Source organism: Rhincodon typus, chromosome 5 (genome assembly GCF_021869965.1).
Source record: "Rhincodon typus isolate 14 chromosome 5, sRhiTyp1.1, whole genome shotgun sequence".
NCBI lineage: Eukaryota > Metazoa > Chordata > Chondrichthyes > Orectolobiformes > Rhincodontidae > Rhincodon > Rhincodon typus.
This window is the reverse complement of record NC_063336.1, coordinates 7462287-7489539: the sequence shown is the minus strand read 5'-3', so window position 1 is coordinate 7489539 and position 27253 is coordinate 7462287. Positions and strand designations below refer to the sequence as shown.

Sequence of the window (27253 nt, the reverse complement as noted above, 5' to 3'; positions counted from 1 at the left end):
CCCTTCCTCAGAACTGAGGAAGGGTCACCGGACCCAAAACGTTAACTCTGTTTTCTCCTCCACAGATGCTGCCAGACCTGCTGAGCTTTTCCAGCAACTTTATAGTCCTAACCGACCCAGTCTCTCCCTGTATATCAGTGCTGCCATCTCAGGAATCAGTCTGGTGAACCTTCATTGCACTCCCTTGAGAGCCAGAGCATCCTTCCTCAGATAAGGAGACAAAAACTGCACACAATACTCCAGATGTAGTCTCATCAAGGCTCTCTACATCTGCAGCAAGACATGCTGCTCGTATATTTGTATCCTTTTGCAATCAAGGCCAAGACATCATTTGCCTTTTTCACTGCCTGCCACAGCTGCCACACCTTCATGTTTACTTTCAGCGACTGGTGTACAAAGACACCCAGGCACCCAAGTCTCGCTGCACACCTCCCCTTTCCCAATCTTATTATCATTCAGATAATAATGTCTTTCTGTTTTTGCTACCAAAGTGGATACCCTCACATTATACTTCATCAGTCATGCATTAGTCCACTCACTCAACTTGTCTGAATCACACTGAAACATCTCTGCATTCTCTCCACAGTTCACACTCCCAACCAGCTTTGTCTCATCCGCAAACTTGGGGATGTAACATTTAGTTCCCTCATCTAAATAATTAATATACATTGTGAATAGCTGGGGTCCAAGCATTGATCCCTGTGGTACTCCACTAGTCATTGGTTAGAGAAGGATCCATTTATTCCTACTTTTTGATTCCTGTCTGCCAACCAGTTCTCTATCCATGTCAGTACATTACCCCCAATCACATATGCTTTAATGCTACATACTAATCACTTTTTCAGAACCTTATCGAAAGCCTTCTCAAACCCCAAGTAAACCACATCCATTTCATTAACTTTACTGATTAGATCCTTGAAGAATTCCAGCAGAATTGTCAAGGAGGATTTCCCTTTTGTAAATTCACACTGACTCTGACCGATCCTGTCACAATTCTCCAAGTGCTCTGATTTTAAATCTTTTATAACCTTTTATCTTTTTTATAACCTTTTTTTTTATAACCTTTTATCTTTTATAGCATTTTCCCTCCTACTGATGTCAGACTAATTGGTTTATAATTCCCTGTTTCCTCTCAACATCCTTTTTAAAATATGGGGTTACATTGGCTACACTCCAATCCATTGGAATGGTTCCAGAGACTAGAATCTTGAAAGACGACCTCTAATACATCTATTATTTCTAGGGCCACTTCCAGGTATTCTGGGATGTAGATTATTGGGCCCTGGAGATCTATCACTCCTTTACTCCACCAACTTCTCCAACACCACTTCCCTCCTAATACTGATTTTCTTCAGTTCCTCCCTCTCATTAGACACTGCATTGTCCAACATTTTTGGGATGTTATTTATCGAAGCAGAACCAAAATGAGTATTAAATTATAACTTCCCCATTATAAATTCCCTATTCCTGACTAAAAGGGACCTATGGTGGCATGGTGGATGGCACTGTTGCCTGACAATACCAGGGGCCCAGGTTCGATTCCACCCCGGCTGACTGTCCGTGTGGAGTTTGCACATTCTCCCTATGTCTGCATGGGTTTCCTCCGGGTGCTCCAGTTTACTCCCACAGTCCAAAGATGTGCAGGTTAGGTGGACTGGCCATGTTAAATTCCCATAGTGTCTAGGGATGCGCAGGTTAGGTGGATTAGCCACAGGAAATGCAGGGTTACAGGGAGAGGGCAGCAGGATGGTTCTGAGTAGGATGCTCATCAGAGGGTTGGTGTGGTATCAATGAGCCGAATAGCCTCTCCCGCACTGTAGGAATTCTATATGAAAACTTTGTAGGATGCTCCATTCCATTTTTTATGATGGTGCAATTTTTGCTATGCAAGGTGGCAAGTGCAATAGCTTGCAAATTTGAGCTAGATTTGTATGTCTATTGCAAGTGAGAAAAGGGCTGCCTTCTCCAAGAGTAGTACACACTGCAGGCTTTTCACGTGCTAACAAACCTTTTTTTACTTCTTCTGGGACACTGCGTAAGTGATAAATCAGCCAATTACAGCACAAGAAGACATGATGAAATACTGCTTGTGGAGAAAGCTAAAACAACATTCACAGCAATAGTATGCAGAAATGCAAAATAGACATGGTGGGTCAGAAAGTGAAGCAGCAGAATTCAACTCTGATTTAAGTATCTGTAGCTTTTATGTGTCAATTAATGAATAAATCACCTATTTAGCTACAAGAAACAAAAAGTTAATTTTGATCTGCGTATGAAATTACTTCCCCTGTAATCATAAAGGTTATTTTTGTAGCTCAGTGTGTACCAACCTCACCTCTAAGCCAGCGAGTTGTGCAATTCAAGCTTAGTGCTTTAGCTTACAATCCAGGCTGACAATCCAAAACACTATGATGGAATTTGCCTGTTATTTGCAACAATATCAAATTAAAACATTTGCTCAACAACTCAATCCTTGGCGTCATAATAACTACCATAAAAACAGCTCAGATTAAAGAGGCACCACCTGAAATCAGTAATTACCCTCATCATACACAAGCAGGATATCACTTGAAACAATTTCCCTTTTCTTGTTCATGGGATGTGAGATTTGCTGGATGTCTACACCGATCTGCCATTGAGAAGGTTTTAGTGAGCTGCAGTCTGTGGGGTATAGATACACCCAAAACGCTGTTAGGGAAGGAGTCTTAGTATTTTGACTCAGTGATAATGAAAAAATGGCAATCATCATTCCGGGTCAGGAAGGTATGTGGCTTTGAGGGGAACTTTCAGGTGATGGTGTTTCCATGATTCTATTGTTGTTGTCCATCTAGATGGTAGTGGTTGTGGTTTGGAAGGTGCTGTTGAAGGATTCTTGGTGAGCCGCTGCAAGCATTCACGGAGATGGTTCTCACTATCGCCAATGTGCTTTGCTGGTGGAAGAAGTGAATGTTGATGGTGGTGGATGGGCTGCTTTGTCCTGAATGGTGTTTGCTAGAATTATCTGAGGAGTTAACAGAAAGGGTAGATAAAGGGGAAGAAGTGAATGCAATGTATTTGGATTTCAAAAGATGTTTGATGAGGTACCACACATTAGGCTACGTAATAAGATAAGGGGCCCGCATTGTTGGAGATAGTAAATTAGCATGGATAGGGGATTGGCTAACTAATAGAAGACAGGATTGTGATAAGGGGGGCATTTTCAGGATGGTAAACCTGTAACTAGTGGACTGGCACTACATTAATAACTTGGATGAGGAAACTGAATGTATTACAACTAACTGTGTGGATGCCACAAAATTTGGTGGGAAGGCAAGCAGTAAGGATGATACAAAGAGTCTGTGGAGGGACATAGACACATTAAGCAAGTGGGCAAAAACTTGGCAAATATACTATAATGTGGGAAAACGTGAGGTTATACACTTTGGCTTAAAGAATAAGGCAGCTGAATATTATTTAAATAAAGAAATATTACAAAAAGCGACAGAACAGAGGGATTAGGGACAAAAACAAAGTTGCTGGAAAAGCCCAGCAGGTCCGGCAGCATCTGTGAAGGAAAAAACAGAGTTAATGTTTCGGGTCCTGTGACCCTTCTTCAGAACTGAGGAATTAGAAAACAGGGGGATTAGGGAGTCCTTGTTCATACATCACAAAAAGTTAGTATCCCAGTTCAGCAGGTAAAGGTGAAGGTAAATGAAATGCTGGCTTTTATTACAAAGGGAATGGAGTATAAAAATTGACAGATTTTACTGTCAGTATGAAAGGCATTAGTCAGACCACATGTGTAATTCGGTGAACAGTTTTGAGCCCTAATTGAAAGAGACGTATATTGGCACAGACGACAGCTCAGAGAAGGGGGAGCTGATACCAGGTATGGAGGGATTGTTTTATGAGGTGAGATTGAGTAGTTTGGGCCTGCACACTTTAGAGTTTAGAAGACTGAGAGTTGACCCCATTGAAGCTCACAAGATTCTTCGGGCACTTTACAGGGTAGATGCAGAAAGGTCAATTCCCTCAGACTAGGACCAGAGGGCATAATCTCAGAATAAGGACCTTTAAAGCAGAGATGAGAAAGAATTTTTCTCTCAGAGGGTAGTGAATCTGTGGGATTTGTTTTTAATCACAAAGGGCTTGAAATCACGATTGACAAATTTGCTGGAATTCTTCAAGAATGTAACTTACAGAATTGATGAGAGGGAACCAGTGGATGTGGTTTCTTTGGACTTTCAGAAGGCTTTCAACAAAGTCCCACATAAGAGAATAACCGAGCTGGCTTGCTCTTATTCAGACATTTTGTCACCATGCTATGTGACATCATCAGTGGAGCCTCTATGAAACGTGTTATTCTACTCTGCTTGGAATTTATACTGTCTGGTCTGTTATGGTGAGTACTGTCATTTCCAGTTTTGATCTGTATGGATTTGTATATGGGGTCCAATTCTATGTGTTTGTGGATTGCATTACGGGTGGAGAACCATGTCTCTGGGAATTCCCGTGCGTGTCTATGTTTGGCTTGGGCTACAGATCTTGGCCAAAACTTAAGAGAATAACGTGTAAAATTAAAGCATGTGGGATTGGGGGTAGTATACTGAGACGGATAGAAAACTGGTTGGCAGACAGGAAACAAAGGGCAGCAATAAACAGGTCTTTTACTGAGTGGCAAGTGTCAGTGCTTGGAGCTATTCACAATACGTATTCATGGTTTATTTGAGGGAAATAAATGTAATATCTCCAAATCTGAAGATGGCAAAAAGGCCAGGTAGAAGGGTGAACAGTGAGAAAGATGCAGAGATGATTTGGACAGGCTCAGTGCGTGAGCAAATGCATGGCAGATGCAGTATAATGTGGATAAATGTAAAGTTATCCACTTTGGTAGCAAAAACAGGAAGGCAGATTGTCTGATAGCTATAAATTGAGAGAGCTAAATGAGCAACAGGAACTGGGTGACCTCATACATCAGTTGATGAAGGTAAGCATGCAGATGCTGCACTTTGTACGGATGGCAAATGGTATGTTGGCCTTCATAGCAAGAGGATTTGAGTACAGGAGCAGGGATGTCTTGCTGCAGTTATACAAGACCTTGGTAAGACCATATGTGGAAAATTGTGAGCAATTTTGATGTCTTTATCTGAGGAAAGATGTCCTTGCTATACAGGGGGTGTAGCAACATGCAGACTGATTTCTGAGATGGTAGGATAAAATGTATGAGAGGCCGAATCAGCTAGGATTATATTCGCTGGAGTTCAGAAGAATGAGGGAGGATCTCATGGAAACTTATAAAATTCTAACAGGACTACGAAGCATACTCCTGCAAGTGAGGGAATCCAGAACTGTATCTAAGGATATGGGGTAAACCATTTACGACTGAGATGAGAAGAAATTTTTTCAACTGGAGAGTGGTAAGACTGTGGAATTTGCTAATGCAAAAACCAGCTGAGTCCAAAACACTGTATGATTTCAAGAAGGAGTTGGATATAGTACTTGGGGATAAAGGGATCAAACTATATGGGGGAATAGCAGGAAAAGATTATTGAGTTGGCTGACCAGCCATGATCAAAATGGGTGGTGGAGCAGACTGAAATGACAGTTTGGCCTACTCCTGCTCCTATTTTTCTATGTTTCTATATTTGAGGCCCTGTGAGCTCCTTGTGTGTTATTAGAGCTGAACCTACTCAGGCAAATCAAGAGTCCATCACTCCTGACTTGTGCATTGCAGATGGTAGACAGACTTTGGGCAGTCAAGTGGGAAATAACTGCACAGAGGCTGGGTCCCGTCACCAAGTCAGCCCTTCTTTACTACTGGACCGTACACTGGCTGTGGCCAACCAGCTTGGAATCAATCCTCAACTGAGGAGATTCTAATCTCCTGGTTATATTGGTTAGCCAAGATTTTCCTGATTGGTCCAATTTAACAACTCCGATCAAGAATTGCGTAGTTAATGAGGTCATCCTGGACCCAATCACTACATCACTCCCCCACTAAGTCTGGGGATGTAGGCCTGGTCTTTCGCTTGTAGCTTCCATTGTGACGTTTTCACCCCAGATCTGGTTCCTCCCGCTTGGACTCAGACACAGGCAGCGTGTACCGGACCAGGACCCATCTCTTTTGTCTGGAACGTCTCAAAAGAGTCTCCTCCTCTTCCTCTGATGGAAACGCTATCGCAGCTGCATCCATTTCGGAATCTGAGGTTTCCTCAACATTAGATGGAGGGGGAGCACTTGTCCTTTCAGCCTGGCCTTCAGGCTCTTCTGTGGGGCCAGGTATGTTTTTTTCCTGCCCCGTTTGCGAGGTAACAGCTTTCAGGTGATCCACGTGTTTGTTTAGGACTGTATCACCTACCTGAACTTTGTAAGTCCTGGGACTTGACCTCGCTTTGTACCCATACGGGGCCATTTCCATTGTTCTGGCACCAAACTTCATCTCCTGAATTAAACTGTCTCTCTCACTTAGAGGGGGCATGTGGCCTGCATTGGCATTCCTGCTGCCATTTCACCCTGCCCCCAAGTCTGGAAATATCAGGTTTAGCCTGTTGTGGAATCTTCTCCCCATCAACAACTCCACTGGAGCTATCCCTGTTGTTGCACATGGTGTGGTCCTACAATTGAACAGGCACCGGGACAGTTTGGTCTTAATTGACGCTTTAGGTTGCTTCTTTAAGCCTGCTTTGGTCTCTTTCCACCAGACCAGTGGGTAACAGGTGGTATGGAGCTGTTCTTATGTGCCGAATGCCATTGGACTTTAGGAAATATTTGAATTCCCTGCTGGTGAGTGATGTCTCATTGTCCGTGACCAATATTTCTGGGAATCTACATGTGTCGCGAACAATGCTCACAGCTTCTCAATTGTCATCCCCGAGTTTCCTGAACGAACTTTATGCATGGCCAACCACTTTGAATGGGCGTCCACAACGACCAGGAATATTGAGCCCATGAAAGGACCTGCATAGTCGACATGAAACCGAGTCCAGGGGTTTACCCGGCCATTCCTACGAGTGTGGGGGTGTTGCTGGTGGCAATTTTTGTCTTTGATGTCACTTTGGGCACTGCCCACCAATGTAGCTATGGTGGCATCAACCCTGGCCACCAGACATAGCTTCTTGCCGGCATCTTCATCTTGGATGACCCTGGTGGAGTTTAGCCAGTATCTGGCAGTGACCTTTACTCGGACAATCACCCTTGCTCCCCCACAGTAATATGCTGTCCTCTACAGTGATCTGGTTTTTCAGGATCCAAAAAAGTTTCAATCCTTGTTGTGATGGCCCTTCTGTTTCCCCCATTTACCACCAGCTGTTTCAGCTTCGCTAGGACAGGCTCTTTGTGTGTCAACAGTCGGATATCATCCAGGGTGACTGGAAGAGTGTCCAGAAAGTTGAAAGCCAAAATGGATTCTTCCAGGAGAGGCACCATCGATGGAGTATCATCTGCCAGTGGGAGGCGGCTGAAGGCATTAACCATTTGGCTTCCTGGACAGTGTTCTAATTTGTGCTTGAACACACTGAGACTAAGGGCCCACTGCTGAATTCTACCAGAAGCTACAGGCGGCACTGCCTTGTCTTCCTTCAGTAGCCCTAGCAGGGGTTTGCGATCTGTGACTATCATAAATTCCTGTCTATAAAGGTATTTGCGGAACTTCCTCACACCAAATATGACTACCAAACTTTCCTTCTCTACCTGGGCATTCATGTGTTCGGCATCAGCCAAAGTCCGGGAAGCATACGCTGCTGGGCGTTCCTCTCCGGTGGGCCACTGGTGAGCCAACACTACCCCAATGCCATATGGGGAGGCATCGCATGTCAGCGCTACTTCTAGCTTCAGATCATAGTGGGCCAACACCTTAAATGACAATAGGAATGCCCTGTAGTTCCCATGCTACATTTGCCGCATTTTCTAATCACAAGGCCAACTGCACTGCCTGTTTGAAGTCCAGTTAGGCCTCAGCTGGTAGGCGTTTCTGCATGGCTCCATCACTAATTCCACATAACAAACAATCTCTCAGCATTTAATTCAGGGTTAACCCAAAATCACATGCCTCTTCCAGTCATTGTAACCTTGCCAAAAATCCCAATATGGACTTCCCTGGTTTTCTAACAGCTGAATAAAACTGAAAGCATCTCAAAATTAGAGGAGATTTGGGGTCATAACATCGTTAACCAACTCTGTCAACTCTTGGAAGGTTTTACTGTCTGGTGCCTCTGGGAAAGCAAAGACCCGTATAACCAAAATCGCTGCGGGTCCACAGTCAGAAGGATTACTTGTTGCTTTTCATCTGCTCCAATGTAGTTTGCCTGGAAAAAGTATCCCATTCTCTCAAAATACTAGACCCAGTCTTCGACAGCAGGGTCAAATGAGTCAAGCTTCCCAAATAGAGTCATGATGCCAGAAATGCTTACCCCAACTCCATGATGACAGTTGTACGCGAATGTTCCTCAGGCGCATCCTGTATTCTCCTGTCGCCACTGAAATAACTGCACAGAGGCTGGGTCCTGTCACCAAGTCACCGCTTCTTTACTACTGCACAGTACACTGGCTGTGGCCAACCAGCTCGGAATCAATCCTCAACTGAGGAGATTCTAATCTCCTGGTTATATTGGTCAGCCAGGGCTTTCCTGATTGGCCCAGGTTAACAACCCCCATCAAGAACTTCATAGTTAAAAAGGTCAACCTGGTCTCAATCACTACAGTTACCATAGAACCCCTACGCTTTGACATGCTCTTGTATCCACAACAGTTATAATAGCTGGACCAGTTCTGATTGTGGTAAATGGTAGCCAACAGAATTGCAGTAGCAAGAATTTTGTGTCATTGAATATCAAGGGGAGACAGTTAGATACTCTTTTGCGAGAGATGGTTATTAACTGGCACCTGTGTGGCATAAACGTTACTGGCCACTTCTGATTTTATGATTGAGGCAAGGTCTTGATAAGGTGGAGGCAGGGAGGTTGTTTCCGCTAGCAGGTGAAACTAGGACTAGGGGGCATAGCCTCAAAATAAAGGGAAGCAGATGTAGGACTGAGGTCAGGAGGAAGTTCTTCACCCAGAGGGTTGTGAATCTGTGGAATTCCCTGCCCAGTGAAGCAGTTGAAGCTACCTCGCTGAATGTGTTTATGGCAAGGCTAGATAAATTTTTGAACAGTAAAGGAATTAAGGGTTATGGGAGCGGGCGGGTAAGTGGAGCTGAGTCTCAAAAAGATCAGCCATAATCTTATTGAATGGCGGGGCAGGCTCGAGGGGCCGGATGGCCTACTCCTGCTCCTAGTTCTTATGTTCTTATATTAAGATCATTGATAAAGCTGCTGAAGATGGTTGGGTCTAGGAGATTGCCCTAAAGATCTCCTGCAGTGATGTTCTGAAGCTGAGATGACTCACACCCAACAACCACAACCATTACATTCATAATGAGTCTTGGTTGGGTTCCGTGATGCCATACCTGGTCAAATGCAAGATCATTTACTGTCACCTCTGGAGATCAGTTCTTTTGTCCATGCATTAGTCTAAAGCTGGTCAGAAGCTGAGTGCCACCAGTGAAACCCAAACTGTACAGCAGTGAGCAGAATGTTGTTGAACAAGTGCGGCTTGATAGCACTGTTAACGACCACCTTTGGCAGTTTGCCGATAGATTGAGAACAGACACATAGGGCAATAGCTGGCCATGTTGGATTTGACCTGCTTTATCAGGACAGCACGTACCTATGCAATTTTCCACATGGACGGATAGATGCCGGTACACTGCAACAGCTTGACTCAAGCTGCAGCTAGTTCTGGAGCAAGTGGTCTCAGTTCAATTGCCAGAATGTTATCATCGCCCATAATCTTTGCAGTATCCAGTTCGTGCCACTATTTCTTAATATCACGAATCAACTGGCTGAAGATTGGCATCTGTGATGCTGGGACCTTGGGAGGAAGACAACATCAATAATCCACTTGGCACTTCTGGTTGGAGATGGCTGTAAATGCTTCACCTTTGCTCTCCTAAATTTGAGTACGGGAATATTTGTGGACCTCCTCAACAAGTGCATTGTTTAGTTGACAACCACCATTTGCGACTGGAAGTAGAACTTAAATTTAATCTGTTGGTTTTGAGGAAGCTTTTAGCTTTATTGCGTTCTTCCACTCTTTGGCATGCAAGCAGTCCTGTGTTGTAGTTTCACCCAACTGGCATCTCACATTTATATATGATCTATGCTGCACCTGGCATTCTCTCCTTGAACCAGAACTGATTCCCCAGTTTGTTGGTAATGATAAAGTGGGAATGTGCCAGGCTTACTGGAGTTCAAAAGAATAAGAGGCAAAAAATTTGGTGATTTTGGTGTTGTTGGCAAGGCTGGCACTTGTTGCTCATCCTTATTTGCCCCTGAATTGAATAGCCTGACAGTTCATTTCTTAGGGCTGTACCTGCAAATCTGGAATCATATGTAGGCCAGACCAGGCAAGGATGGATGAGGTTTTAGGTCAAAGATTATAATTGCATAGCCACAATGACTGAGCTTTCAATTTCAGATTTCTCTTGTAAGTAACTGCATACAAATTCTAACTGCTGCCATGAACTTTAGCCTGGACTGGTCAAGTCACACATTCCCATTGTGCCACTGACTCCCTGCATTCTTTATAAACATGCAAGATTCTGAAGGGCAAGTCTGAAAGGATGCTTCCTCTTGTAGAGTAATCTACAACTTGGGGCACCATTTCCAAGTAAGGGGTCTTAACACTGAGATGAAAAGGGATCTGTTTTTTAAGGGGGTTGTTAATCTTCAGAATTCCCTTTCACAAAGAGTCAAACAGATAAAGTAACCATTATCCAACCAGATCATTGACTGCCCTCCCACTAGAGAGACAGAGAGAGTGAGAGAGAGAGATGACTGTGGTGGTTTAACCTGAGGGTCATCATGCTTCAGTAGCAGAGGCTGCGCCATTGAATATATTCAAGATTAAATAAGACATTTCTGATTTACAAGGGAGTCAAGGCAGCCCAGTGGGAAAGTGGATTTTGAAACAACAATCTGATCGGTCACGATTTTACTGAAAATTGCAGCGGGATTCGGGAGTAACTGACTCACTCTTACTTCTTTATCTTAAGATTGGTAAATATATAAACTGAATTGACCTTCCATTGGCTGAGACACAGTTGTGGACAGCCCCTTCTAGTATGAAGCTATCTCAGCAGAAAATCAAAGCAAATTCATAACTGACTTTTATAGAACATAGAACATAGAACATTACAGCGCAGTACAGGCCCTTCGGCCCTCGATGTTGCGCCGACCTGTGAAACCAATCTGAAGCCCATCTAACCTAAACTATTCCATTATCATCCATATGTTTATCCAATGACCATTTAAATGCCCTTAAAGTGGGCGAGTCTACTATTTTTGCAGGCAGGGCATTCCACGCCCTTACTACTCTCTGAGTAAAGAACCTACCTCTGACATCTGTCCTATATCTATCACCCCTCAATTTAAAGCTATGTCCCCTCGTGCTAGCCATCACCATCCGAGGAAAAAGGCTCCCACTGTCCACCCTAAATACAAAGAATTCTTTAAAGAAGACAGCTGTCGAGGCTGGGTTGTTAAGTATATTCAAGGCTGAAACACATTTCTAGTCAGTAAGGGAATCAAGGATTATTTGGAAGAGGCAGGATAGTGGAGTTGAGGATTATCAAGTCAACTAATGATCTCACTGAGTGGCGGAGCAGACTCGGTGTGCTGAATGACCTACTTCTGGTCCTGTGTCTTATCATCTAAGAAAGTATCAAAATCACAGAATTGTACAACTGCATGGCATGGAAGGAAGTAATTCTGCTTATCTGCCTGTGTCAGCTCTTTCAAAGAGCTTTCCAACTAGTTGCAGTTCCCTGATCTTTCCCTATTATACTACAATTTTTCCAACTCAAGTATATTTATGAATTTGCTTTAAAACAAACACAATTCTGCCATATCACATAGCACTTTCAGAATATTCTCTTGGATTAAACAGCAACATAATTCGACCAACATAGCAAATCCCAACATAAAATTGAATATATTACCTAATACTTGTTGTTTCAATTTTTCTACTTCTTCTTTTAAATTTTTAATTTCCAGTTCTCTGCTCGCAGTTAGTGGACCATCCACTGTTGAATACTGAAGTGCCTGAACAGTCTGTGTAGACTCTAACAAACAAGACAAAGTGAAGCAGCATTAAGGCACCAGGAACTTTGAAACTGCACTGTGGACAATGGACAGGGGTTAAGATATGACCTTAAATTCAGAAGTGAATGGTCTGGATAACCCATTGCTGCCACACATACAGTAAACATAACAGCCCAGAAATGAAACTGATATAAAGGTGTGAAATTTTACCTCCTGAAACGGAGTCAAACATTGAAACAGGGCAGCAAGAGGCAACTACTTTACACAGAATGATTGGACTACTAAGGAACAGATAAGATGAATACCTTTTTAAAATTCAATAATGTGAAATAAATACCTGGAGAAAACTATTGAAACTTACCTGTGCATTATTTAAGTGTACAGATCTGAACTTTATTTTTAGTCTCTGTGCAATTGTTCAACCTCTTAAACAGCATCACATCGTCGAACATTCACCCCCTCTGCCACTGGCACACAGTAGCAGCAAAGTTTACAATCTACAAGATGCATTGCAGTAACTTACCAAGGTTCGTTAGACAGTAATAAACCTATAATCATTAACATCTAGCAGGACAAGGGCTGCAGTTACATGGGAAAACCACCACCTGTAAGCTCTTCTGCAAGCTACACACCATCCTGCCTTGGAAATGGTTTACTTTTCCTTCCATGTCACTGGGTCAAAATCCTGGAAACCCGTCCCTAATATTTTTGTGGGAGTAATTAAGCAAAATGGATTGCAGGGGTTCAATGTGGCATCTCACCACCATCTTCTCAAGGGGCGACTAGGGATGCGCAATAAATACTGGCCTTGCCAGCAACCCCCATATCCCATGAATGCATCAAGCAAAATGTTGGAACTGCCTCCTATTTCATCAGAACCTGAAAAACATCTTGTTTCTTGCTAAAGATAGACACAAGTATCAATTTAATACCTCAGCAATGCCTCCATGCATAGTCCCCTTTACGGTCCTGAGTTATCCACACTCCTCCTCTAGCACCCTTTTATTATTTATATGCCTATAGAAGACTTCTACATTCCCTTTGAAATGCTGACTGCCAGTCTTCTTCTTCTTCATCTTAATCATATCTCTTTCATCATCCAGGAAGCTCTATATATGCTTGTCTCACATTCATGAGAACAGACCATGTCCATGCATTAATTATCAATTCTCTAAAGATAGCTATTGTTCTGATGCATTTTCGCCTGCTAATCTTTAACTCCAGTTGATTTGGGTCAGATCCATTGTCACACCACTAAAGCTGGTTTTTCTCCAGTTAATTATTCTTAATCTGGGCTGGTGAAATGGTGAAAGCTTTAAGCAGTGGAGATCCAAAGACAGACTGGGGTTGAGGTACATAGCTCATCAAAATATCACGGGCAAATATTAAAACAAACTAAAGGCAATAATGGATGCTAGGCTTTATCTTGAGGACTAGAATACAAGAGGGTAAAATTCTGCTTTAGCTATACAAAGCCCTGACTAGAACACAATTAGAATATTGGTAAATATAAGGCAAGGAGGCATAGTCTAAAAATTAAAGGTAGGTTTTTAGAGGAGCAAAATTTACAAACACTTCTACACGTCAACCGTGAAAGAAGTTTGTAATTGATGTTATATGTATTATTCACTTTAACTGAGAAATTCAAGAATTTTAAATAATAGATTATGGAATAAATTGGCAAGAGGGTACAAGGAGATAGAACACAGATCAGAAGTGCTAACTAGTCTACTACTGTTCCTAAGTTCCTGTGTGCTTTAGCATTACAATTTTACAGACATCAAGGGAGAGTGTTTCACAATGTCACAAACCAGAAGGTTGCTTTGTTTTAAACCCTCACCTTGAAGTTTCCGACTCAGCTCAAGTTTTTCTTGTTCTAAACGTCGTATCCTCCTCTCATAAGCCTCCATGGCTAGGCTGTCCTCTAATGTCCGCTGAACATTGATATCGACGTCTGTTGAGGATGAACCAGCAGCATCTCTCAGACTGCTTCTGTCAGACAGAATACTGAGAAGAAAATAAATATATTAGAAAATATCTGCATGAGACGTAAAGAATTACTGGTGTAAAGCAAGACAAAAACAAAGCAGTTGGATATATTTGGAACAAAAACAGAAGTTGCTGGAAATGCTCAGCAGATCTGGCAGCATCTGTGAAGTAAACATCAGAGTGAATGTTTTGGGTTTGGTGACCCTTCCTCAGAACAATGGATATATTTGAAATCCAAGTAGAACTATACAGGTAGCTTCTGCTAGAAAAACCTGAACTACTCACAAACAAGCCTGCTCAATTGATAGGCTGTATACGACATTTAAATTTGTACCTGTAAAATCACCCAATAATTATACAGAGATCTGTAATAAATTATGCATTTGAGAGTTGCAGTTTAAGCCAACTATTTAATATGGCAGAGAAAATGAGTAAACCTTTTCATGCGATATTTAACAATAGACTAATGGGCTCTAAACTTTTTTAAGTATTTCTTGATGTGGGGTCACTGGTTATTACATGTCACTGACTGCCCTTCAGAAGCTGGTGGTGAGCTGCCTTTTTGAAATTCTGCAGTTTATACAAACATACAAACAATTAGCAGAGGTTGTCTAGTTGGCCCCTCAAACCTATTCCAATATTTTATAAGATCATGGCCGATCTGATTAATTTACATTTCCTTCTACCTAACAACTTTTTGTCCCACGGTCAATCAAACATTTATGTATTTTTTCCATAAAAATATTCAAATACTCTGTTTCCACCACCCCTTTGGGGAAGAGAATTTCAAAAACAGTCAACCCTCAGGGGAGAAAATTTTACATCATCTTTGTATTAAATGGGGGGCTCTTTTAGTGACCTTCAGTTCTAGAGTGTCCCACAAGAAGAAACATTCTTTCCACAAACACCCTGCCAAGACCCCTAATGATTTTGCATGTTTCAATCAAGTCACCTCTTAATCTTCTAAATTCCAGAGATATAAGCCCAGTCTGTCCAACCTTTCCTTATAAGATAACTTGCTCATTCCAGGTATTAGTCTAGTCAACCTTCTCTGAACTGCTACCAAATGCTTTTACATCCCTGATTAAGTAAGGACACCAAACTGTACACAATACCCCACAAGTGGTCCATGGAACTGAAGCATAACATGCCTACTTTTCTATTCAATTCTCATTGCAATAAACAAGACATTCTCTTAACTTTTCTAATTAATTACTGTACCTGCATACTAATGTTTGCAGCTTATGCACTAGGACAATCAGATCCCTCTACATTATAGAGATTTGCAACCTCTAGCATTTAGATAATATGCTTCTTTTTCAGTCTTCCTGCCGAATTGACAACTTTACATTTTACCACATTGAGGCTGTTGACTTGCTCGCCGAGCTGGCTTGTTTTTGTTCAGACGTTTCGTCACCAGGCTAGGTGACATCATCAGTGGGCCCTCCGATGAAGCGATGTTATTCTACTCCGTTTGGAATTTATACTGTCCGGTCCGTTATGGTGAATACTGTCATTTCCGGTTTTGATCTGTATGGGTTTGTATATGGGGTCCAATTCTATATGTTTGTTGATTGAAGTATGGGTGGAGAACCATGCTTCTAGGAATTCCGTGCGTGCCTATGTTTGGCTTGGGCTACTATGGTTACCTTGTCCCAGGTAAACTAATGGCCTTCATTGTCTGGGACAAGTTTAACTGGACAAAGTAACCCTAGTAGCCCAAGCCAAACATAGACATGCACGGGAATTCATATACAAACCCACACAAATCAAAAATGGAAATGATAGTACTCACCTTAACGGACCGGACAGTATAAATTCCAAGCAGAGTAGAATAACATCGCTTCATCGGAGGCTCCACTAATGATGTCTCCTAGCTTGGTGACGAAAAGTCTGAACAAAAGCAAGCCATCTCGGGAGCAAGTCAACAACCTCATCCACAACCCAAGCTACAGATCTTTGCCAATACTTTAAATTTACCACATTATATACTCAATTCACCAGATATCTGCCCACTCACTCCACCTATCTCTATCCTCTGTACCTTCTTCACCCTCTTCAGGGCCTACTTTCCTACCTAATCCTTGTGTCACATGCAAATTTTGCAATCGTAACTCTGATCCTTTGTCCAAGTCATTTCTATAAGTTGTAAAAAGTTGAGGCCTTAACACTGATCCCTGTGGCACACTGCCTGTTACATCTGCCAACCAGAAAATGACCCACCCATGCCTACTTTCAGTTTCCTGTTAGCTAGCCAATCTTCTTTCATCTTTAGGTCAGCCTTGGCCCATCAGGTTTTATTTTCTACAATAACCTTTGAAGTTGCACCTCATCAAATGCCTTCTGAATACCGAAGAACAGCACATCCACCAGTTTATCTTTATTGACAGCACATCTTACTTCCTTAAAAATTCCGATAAACTGTTTAAACATGTTTTAATTTTTACAAAACTGTTGACTGCCTGATTACCTTAAATTTTTCAAAGTGTCTTGCTAGAACACCTTTAATAATATTTAATATCTTCACTGTTGAGCTAACTGACCTGTGATTCTTGCTTTCTATCTCCTTCCTTTTCCGAATAAAGGAGGTACATAACATTATTTTCCATTCTACTGGTAAAAAGGTAAAGTTGCCATAGTTCTAGCGGACCATAGGACTGCTCTCTCATTAGAGGGAGACAATTGGTGGTTTAACCTGCAGGTCAGCACACTCAGGCAGAAGGAGAAGTTGAGAACCTTCCCTAAATTTAGGAGTTTTGGAAAAGTAAAACCAATGCATCAACTATCTCACTAGCCACTTCTTTTAAGAGCTAAGGATGAAGTCCATCAGGAGTCAGGAGCTTGTCGGCCTGCAACAATTTGCTCAGGATGACTATCCTGGTAAGTGTAATTTTTTTGAGATTCTCTATCACTTCAACTTCCTGATTGATAGATATTTCTGTGATGGATAATTCTGAGATGTTATTTATGTCCCTTGCACTAAAGACCAGTAGAAACATAGAAGATAGGAGCAGGAGGAGGCCATTCGGCCCTTTGAGCCTGCTCCGCCATTCTTCACGATCATGGCTGATCGTCCAACTCAATAGCCTAATCCTGCTTTCTCCTCATAACCTTTGGTCCTATTGCTCCAAATGCTATATCCAGTCGCCTCGTGAATACATTCAATATTTTGGCGTCAACTACTTCTTGTGGTAATGAATTCCACAGGAGCAAAATAACCTTTCAATTTAGCTACTTGTCTCCACATTTTCTGTTATTAAATTCCCAGATTCACTTTTTAAAGAACTAATATTCACTTTATTAACCCTTTTCCTCCTTGAACCATAGAAACTCTTACTATCCATTTTAATATTATTAGCTAGCAAGCTCTCTGATTTTGCCCTCTTTATTACTTTTTTAATTAATCTTTGCCAGTTTTTATAGTCTATCCAAGCTTCTCGATGCCATCCACCTTTGCACAATTATATACTTTCTCTTTATGCTTATTTTTATCATTTTAACTACACGAAGTAGTCTTCCTTTTGGAGTTTTTCTTTCTTATAGGCGTATATCTATACTGTGCGTTCTGAAATGTCTCTTTAAATGTCTAGCACTGCATCTATATTGATCGAATTTGTCAGGACATTTTAGTCAGATCTGCTCTCATGTCCTCATAATTGCTCTTATTTAAGTTTAAAATACTAATCTTGGACTCGCTTGTGGAAACTGAATAGAAAATTCAATTGTATTATGATTGCTGATACCCAACGACACGTTTACAATGAGGTCATTAATCAATCCTTTCTTGCTGCACAATACCAGATCTAGCACAGCCTGCTCTCTGGTTGGCTTGAGAATGCGCTGTTGTCAGAAATTATTCTGTAAACATTCTATGAACAGACTGCTAATAGGAAGGAATTTCCATATTTTGTTGCTGTGATAGTGATTGAACAATGATATAGTGTCAAGCCAGGTGTACACCTTTGAGGGGTGTATATATAGGTGGTGGTGGTCCCATCTATCTGCTGCCCTTGTTCTTCTATGTGATACAGACCACTGGTTTGGAAGTTGTTTCAGTGCAACTTGTAGGTGGTGCATACACTGCCACTGTGCTTCAATGGTGGAGGATGTGACTATTTAAGGTTGCGGATGGATGCTGTACAGGAACACTGATTTGTTGAGTTGAACTTCTGAATGGCAGAGTTGAGTTTCTTGAATGTTGTTGGAGCTTCAATTATCTATGCACTTGATGAGGGTATATCATCACATTCCTTACATGTGCCTTGTGAAGAGTAGACAGCAACAGGGAGACAAAAGTTGAGTTTTTCACTGCAGAATAACTCGTCGCTGACATGCTCTAGTAGTCACAGTATTTATGTAGCTGGTCCAGCTTATTTTCAAGTCAATGGTAACCTCCTGAGAATCGTAGAATCATTAAAATGTTACAATGCAGGAGGCTATTTGGTCCATCATGTCTGTTCTGATTCTCTGAACATTTTAACTTGGTTAAATGTTAACCTCCTGTCTTTTTCCTTCTAGCCCTGTACACTTCATGATTATATAAATACAACCAGTTGCTTCTTTTATGAAACACTGTAAAACTGTACTCTCTGGTTCTTGATCCATTTACGAGTGGGAATAGTTTCTCCTTATCCAACCTGGCCAAATATTTTGTGATTTTGAAAACTTAAACCAAATCTCTTCTTAGCTGTCTCCTGCCCATGGAAAACACTCGAAACTTCTCAAACCTTTCCTCATAAAGAAAGTGTCTCAGCTCTGGAACCATTCAAGTCAACCTCTTCTGGACTTTCTCTATTGCATTCACATTCTTCCTGTAATGTGGCAAAGAACTCTAATACTCAGTTGACATCTAACCAGTGTCTTATATAAGTTGGTCATAACCTCTCTGCTCTTGTACTTCAGTTTATGAAGCCTAGATTACGTTATACCTTATTAGCAACTCTCTCTGCCTGTGCTGTCACCATTAATAACTTGTGTATGTATACAGCCAGGTCAATCTTCTCCTGCACACTCTTTAGAGTATTACTCCTTATTTTGTACTGTCTCTCTATGTTACTTGTACCAAAATATATCACCTCAAACTTCTCCATATTGTACTTCACCTGCCACCTATTTGCCCACCATACCAGCAGCAAACTCCATTAGAAGTTCTGCACTGTCTTCCTTGCACTTTACAATTCTTTCAAGTTTTGTGTCATCCTTTAAATTACCCCTTGTACACCATGATCTAGCTCATTAATACATATATAAGCAACAGCAAGGGCGCCAGCCTTGGGGAACTCTACTACTAACCTTCTTCCAGCCTGAAAAATACCTTTGGTGGCACGGTGGCACAGTGTTTAGCATTGCTACCTCACAACATCAGGTTCAATTCCAGCCTTGGGTGACTGTCTGTGTGGAATTTGTATGTTCCAAGGATGTGCAGGCTAGGTGGATTGACCATGCTGAAGTGCACATGATGTCCAGGGATGTGTAGGCTAGATGGATTAGCCATGGGAATTATGGGGTTACAGGGCTTTCTGGGCGAGATGTTCTTCTGAGGATTGGTGCATACTCGATGGGCTGAATGGCCACTTTATCTGCACAACAGGGATTCTATGATTTTCAGATTGCATCTGTTGCCAATCCCACAGAAAATTTTGTATCCATGTTGCTACTGTCTCTTTTATTCCGTGACCTATAATTTTCCTTATATTTGTGTATGGCAGTGCGTCGAATGCCTTTTGGAAATCCACATTCACCACTTGAACAGCTTTAACCACATTGACCCTTTCCATTACCTCTTCAAATAACTTCAGCAAGGTAGTTAGACATAACTATCTCATAACAAATCCATCATTACATTTCCAAATCAATCCATGTTTTCCGTGTGACTATTGATTTTATCCTGGATAACTGTATCAGTAGCAGGGAAAATGCTAGACTTTACTATTGAGGATGTGATAAATGGAGTGGCGGGGTGTGGTAGTAATGACTAATGTTCTGGGTTATGGAATTGAAGTACACCAGGCAGTTAGTGAGATCTGAAGTCAATATAAATCAGGTGGTACAGTGGCTCAGTGGTTGGCACTACTGCCTCACAGCGCCAGGGACCCAGGTTCAATTCCATCCTCGGCCGACTGTCTGTGTGAAGTTTGCACGTTCTCTCCGTGTCTGCGTGGGTTTCCTCCGGGTGCTCCGGTTTCCTCCCACAGTCCAAAAATGTGCAGACTAGGTGGAGTGGCTACGCTAAATTGCCCGTAGTGTTCAGGGATGTGTGTTATAGGGGGATGGGTCTGGGTGGGATGTTCTGAGGTTTGGTGCGGACTTGTTGGGACAAAGGGGCTGTTTCCACACTGTAGGGATTCTATGATTCTATTCTTTCAATGAGTATTGCTAGTGTTGTGATCCACTGAGGAAAGTGTGCTGATGCTCGAGCCCTACTACTCCCAGGGTCATCACAAAAGTCAAGATTTAATCTAAGTACATTAAGTCCTAAATTACCTGTCTGATAGATTCAAGTTAACAGAAAACACTGACCAGGTTTCTGTACTCAACAATTACTACTACTTACTACAAATAAAAGGTCTAACTGCAAATTCAACAACTATAAATAATTAACAAATAATTCTTCTTGTTGAAACTATAATCTCTTTTTAAATCCACACACTCATACAGGCAAAAGAAAGATGTTACAGGCAAAGGGAGAAAAAAACTGAGGAACAGTGCAATAACACTAGTCCACAGGACTCAATGAGAGGTTCCCTTTGCTTTCCAAGACCTCTGTTCCTTGATCTTCCTTCTCCACTTGTTCACTTCTTTCACGATTTCATGGGAGGCACAGGGTGATTGGTACTAAGAGTCATAGAGGTCCACAGCACAGAAAAAGGCCTTTCAGCCCATCATGTCTGTGTTAGTCAAAAATAACCATCTAGCTATTCTAATCCCATTTTATGGCACTTGGCCCATAGCCTTGAACGCCTTGACATCGCAAGTGTACATTTAAATACTTCTTAAATGCTATGTGGGTTTCTGCCTCTACCACTCTTACAGGCAGTGAGTTTCCGTTTCCCACCACCCTCTGGGTCAAAATGATTTTCCTCACATCCCCTCATAATCTTCTGCTCCTATGAAGAACCGATTAGAGAGTTGTGGTCAGGCTGACGACTTCTGGCATCCACAACTGGTCATAACTTCATAAGCCAATCAGCAATCTGCTGCTGTTCAAATCTCACTTTGTACATACATGCCAGTGGCACACATTTTTTCTCAAAGAGTCATACAGCATGGAAACAGACCTTTCGGTCCAACCAGTCCATGCCGACTATAATCTCAAAGTAAACTAGTTCTACCTGCCTGTGCTTGGCCCATATCGTTCCAAACATTTCTTATTGATTTATTTATCTGAATGCCTTTTAAGCATTGTAACTGTACCCTCATTCACCACTTCCTCTGGAAGCTCATTCCACACATGAAACACTCTGTGTAAAAAAAAAGTCCCTCATGTCTTTTTTAAATCTTTCTCCTCTCACCTTAAAATAGTCTTGAAATCCCACAATCTATAGAAAAGACACTTGCCATTTACCTTATCTATACCCCTCATGATTTTACAAACCCTCTCCAGCTTAATAATATCCTTCCCATAACAGGGCTACACCCCTGATCATGTTATAAACTCTCTCCAGCTTAATAATTTCCTTCCTATAACAGGGCTACACCCCTGATCATGTTATAAACTCTCTCCAGCTTAATAATTTCCTTCCTATAACACAGCAAACCAGAACTGGACACATTACTCCAGAAGAGGCCTCACCACATCTTATACAACTTCAACATAAAGTCACAACTCCTACATTCAAAAGTCTGAGTAATGAAGGCAAGCATGGTAAACGCCTTCTTAACCACCCTATCCATATGTGATTGAAACTTCAAAAAATTATGTACCTGAAACTCTAAGTCTCTCTGTTCTTCATTGCTACCCAAGGACTTACTTTTAATTGTATAAGTCCTGCCCTTGTTTGTTTTACCAAAATGCAATACCTTGCATTTATCCATAATAAACTCTATCTACCACTCTTCAGCCCACTGACCCAATTGATCAAGATTTCTTTGTAGTCTTAGATAACCTCCTTCACTGTCCAATATACCACCAATTTTGGTGTCATCTGCAAACTTACTAACTATGCATTCTATATTCTCATCTAAATCATTTATATAAATGACAAACAAAAGTGGACCGCCACCACTGACTGGAAAGCAGCTGTGTAAACACATTTCACAATGAGTTCCAGTACCTGTTTCTCCAGTCCTGGATTTAAAAACAGTCCTTTTCCATTTTAGTCCACAATCAAAATGAAAGATAACTAACAAGATGGATTCTTTACACTAGTTAGGTCAGGATTTGTTGTTAATCCTTAAGTATCCTTGAGCTGAAGTGAACTCAGAGGGTAGTTAAAACTAAACTACATTGCTACAGATTTGGAATTATATTTAGGCCAGAACAGGCAAGGGTGGCAGACTTCCTTCCAAAAGAACACATTGATGAACTCAATGTGACTTTACAACAACTGATAATATTTCATGGTCACCATGAGTGAGATTAGATTTGCATTCTAGATTTGCTAATTGGACTAAAATTCCAATAGCTAACATGACAGAATTTAAATCCATGTCCCAGATCATTAACCTGGACCTATGGATTATTAGTCAAGTGAGTTTACCACTTCACCACAAACTCCTCTAACAGGCTTCATTATGGAAAAAACACTGAACCTAAAACCATTACTAACTAGGGTAATGTCAGGGATAAAACATTTAGCTTTGAGGATGGACAACAAATTCCAGGGATACGTTTAAAGGAGATTCACCTGATAATGTTAATTATGCAGGACAATTGTGAACAGAGACATTTATTCATGAAGGAAAAATCAGAGTTAACGTTTCAGGTCTTCACACATTCTGCCAGACCTGCTGAACTTTTCCAGCAACTTCTGTTTTTGTTCCTGACTTATAGCATCCGTAGTTCTTTCGGTTTTTATTAGAGACATTTATTCATCTGGTTGTGGAGTTAGTGATGAGAGATCCTGAATTTGAGAGTGAAGAATGTGGTTGGGAGACCTTTCCAGGTATCCCAGAGTATGGAGTTCTTTGTTATAGGCAAATACAGGTTTTTGAAGAGATTGCAGGACAATGGGATTAGGTTTAGAGATTGAACAAATAGAATGTATAGAGACAATACAGCTAATGGCCTCTTTGTTGGTGTAATTCTCCATGGTTCTTCCAGTACAGTGTCCTTCAAAAAATTTCAAAGGATATCTTCTAGATACAGGAGGGAGGTACACTAATCCAAGGAGTATTACAATGTTCCAATTGTATAGCGATTAGAAAAGTCAGGTGTCTTTTGAATTGGTTTATAAAGAAATCAACAGTTTGTTTGCATGCTAAAAGGCTAATCAAACAGTATAGATGTCAAATTCACAAAGATTATAGAGAACAGAGTCATAAATTATTAATTCACCTTGAAACCAATTATTCTGAATCAGTTCTGAGGAAGGGTCCACAGACCCAAAACGTTAACTCTGATTTTTTCTTCACAGATGCTGCCAGACGTGCTGAGCTTTTCCTATAACTTCTGTTTGGTTCCTGATTTACAGCATCCCCAGTTCTTTCCGTTTTTATTCTGAATCTAGTCTACTTGAAGTATATACAAATGCATTTCAGAGATTTAGCATTAATCTGTAGTGGGTGAATATGAACAAGAACAAAAGCTACCATTGTATTTCACGAACAAAGGAATGTATTTTTATTGTACAGAAATTAGAGTTAACTCTGTACTGAAGGAGTATCACTGGACCCAAAATGTTAACTTGGATTTCTCTTCACAGATGCTGCCAGACCTGCTGAGAATTTTCAGCAATTTCTGTTTTTGTTTCTGATTTTCAGCATCTGCAGTTCTTTCCGTTTTTTAAACATATTTTCATTGTTGTTCAGACATACACACTAAATATTTTGCAGTGTCAAAAGCAATCACAAATGAAAAGGTGATAGATTCCATTCACATAAGGAATGTGTGGGATAGGTTGCGACTTTGTGTAAGATTATGCAATGTTGCAAGGTTTATTATTATTCTCACAATGTTTTTAATTCCGTGCCCTTATGAATAAATCTAGACATGACTGAATCTTGGATTTAATCCAGTTTTAAGTTCTATTTGAAGATAGATGAGGGACTTATCTCTCCCCTCCGAGTTAAGCAATGCTTTCCACTAATATCCATCTCATTCAAACACATCAAAAGTAATACTTCAGTTGTTGGAAATTAAAAGAAAAACCATAAGCACTGCTGTCATCCAGCAGGTCAGGCAGCATCTCTCAAAAAAACTATAAGTCAGGTATAAAGGAATAAATCCTTCCTCAGATGAGCTGTCCTGTTCCATTTCAGAGCACTGAGCTGGAAGGCTCAAAAACATGGAGCACTCACTCAATTAAGTAAACCCTAAATTTTAAAACTGACACATCCCTCCATGGCCTTATCCTTCCCCATCTCTCCTCATCTCCTTCAGTACTACAATCCTCCATTCAATAGACACATCTTCAAATCTAGCTTTTTGCACATTCTAATCTTTATTTACTTTGCCATACTTTCTGCTGCCAAAGCCTTAAGCTTTGAACACCCTCCCTAAAACTCTGAGCTTCCACCTCACTTCCTTCCTCTAAGTCACTTCTTAAAACTACCTTTTTATTTGCCCTAGTATCTCTTTATGTAGCTTTACGTAAAATTTTATTTGATAACCCTCCTGTGTACCAGCTTGGGAAGTTTTACGGCTGTACGAATACAAGAAAAACAGAAAATGCTGGAGAAATTCAACCTGTCTGGCAGTATCTGAGAGCAGAGTAACAATTAACGTTTCCAGTCTGTTATGACTTCTCTTCATTTGTATAAATAAGTTTCTCTTGGTGCTGCTTATCTATCTCCCCTTCAAACGGTGATCAATGTCAGTATTAAACATTGTCAGAATACACTGGAAATAACCAAATGCAGACTTTGTTGAATATAGATGCTTCTACTTCTGTTCCAATTTAATTCCATATTTTAAACTGCACTATTGTATGACAAAGAATCAATCCATTTCTCTCATAGTTAATTTTTTTCTTTCTTGACTGAGATTGTGAATTTAATAATAATAATCTGTTGTCGAACAATGGACTTGCCTTGAAAAAGACAGAATGGTTTGGGCACAATCACAGTACATTCCCACAATGGGGAACAGTAAATCAACCAAAGTCAGGGATTGCTAGATGGTCAAAGACAAAGAGAGCAAAATGAAGCCAGAAGAGGGTGCATGAGACAGGTGACAGGACAATGATACAAGTGAATCCAGAAAGTTTAGAGCAGTGGTGAAAAGGAAATGATAAAGTATGAAAATAGACTGGCAACTACCAAAGGAACTCACAGGAACAGGAATTGATCATTCAGGGCCTTGAGCATATTACACCATTTAGCAGAATCATGGCTGATTTGTGGCCTAACTTCAGATACCTACCTTTGGTCCATATCCCTTAATTTCTTTACTTAACATCTTTTTCTATTTCAGATTTAACATTAACAAGTGATCCAGCACGCAGTGTCATTTGTGGAAGACAAGTTCCAAACCACTACCATCCTTTATGCATAGAAATTCTTCCTAACATTTCTCCTGAATGATCTGGCCCTAATTCTCAGCTGTGCCGCCTTGTGCTAGAATCCTCAAACAGTGGAAACAGTTTATCTTTATCTACCTTGTTTTTTTCTGTTAATATCTTGAAAACTTCGATCAGGTTACTCCTTCACCTTCTAAATTCTGGAGAAATCAGGCCAAAGTTGTAACAACCTCAGAATTTAATCCCTGAAGTCCAGGTATCATTCCTGGAAACCTACATTGTACTCCCTCCAAAGACAATATATCCTTCCAAAGGTGTGGTGCCCGGATCTGCTCACGGCACTCCGAGTGGGGTCTAACTGAGGCTTTGTGTAACTGCATCATTACTTCAGCACCCTGTGCTCCAGCCTTCTAGATATAAAGGCCAGCATTCCATTAGCTTTCTTGATTATTTTCTACACTTGTTTGTGACATTTTAAAGATCTTGCACCTGAACCCCCAATTCTCTTTGGATATCCACTGCATTTAGCTTCATATCATCTAGAAAGTTCCCTGATCTATCCTTTCTTTGGTCCAAAATGGATAAGCTCACACTTGCTTTCACTAAATTCCATCTGCCACAGTTTTGCCCATTCACTTAACATAAAATTACAAAGGAATATTTATAGGCTATCATTTACACTGTCTAAAATGCCGCCTAACTTTGTGTCATAAGCAAGTTTGGATACATGACGTTCTACGTCATTTTGCAAGTCACTAATAAATAATGAGAGTAACTGAGGCCCTAAAACAGATCCTTGAGGGTTATCACTGGTCAAATGTCTGCCAGTTTGAGTACCCTACTTTCTGTTGCCTGCCGCTCAGCCTGTTTCTCAGCCAGTTTCCATGTCAGTAATTTGCCCTCAACTCCACGGGCTTCTTTTACCCAACATAAAAGTCTCTTATGTGGGATCAAATGCCTTCTGGAAGTCCACATAAATAACATCCAGTGACTCTCCACTGCCTTAATCACCTCTTCCAAAAATTCAATGAGGTTTGTCAGGCATGGCCTACCTGTCATCTAAACATGCTGGCTCACCCTGATTAATTGGAAATTTTCAGAGTGCTCAGTTACCCCACCCTTGATTATAGACTCCAACACTATCTAACTAGTCTAACTAGTCTGTAATTCCTTGATTTTCCTCTTTTTCTTCCTTCTTAAAAAGTGGAGTGACATGCAATTTTCCAATATAGAGGGATGACTCTCGAATCGAAGGATCTCTGAAAGAGTATAGTTAGGGCATCCACAATGTGCTCCCCTTCTTCCTTTAATACCCTCTGATAATTTACTTAGGTAAATTTTATGCAGTCCCTGTTCCCAATGCATAATTAATTTCCTTGGGACTTCCAGTAAGCTCTCCCCTTTTCTACTGTAAATGCTAAGTCAACGTAATTATACAACATATCTACGAATTCCCCACAGTCATTGGCAATATTCCCACTTACACTCTTTAGTGGGCTAACATTGCTCCTGATCACCCACTTTCCC

The 27253-nt window shown here is 41.0% G+C and overlaps 1 protein-coding gene across 1 annotated transcript in view; it reads right to left on the bottom strand.

Moving 5' to 3' along the window:
• Positions 1 to 27253, bottom strand: part of LOC109916915 (serine/threonine-protein kinase MRCK alpha-like) — a 323123-nt gene that overhangs the window by 178570 nt on the left and 117300 nt on the right. Inside the window, exons 10-11 of the mRNA XM_048596650.1 lie at positions 13960 to 14126; positions 12017 to 12139 (exon numbers count right to left, since the gene is read on the bottom strand). Of these exons, the coding sequence (XP_048452607.1) occupies positions 12017 to 12139; positions 13960 to 14126 (290 nt within the window). The remainder of the gene's footprint in view (positions 1 to 12016; positions 12140 to 13959; positions 14127 to 27253) is intronic.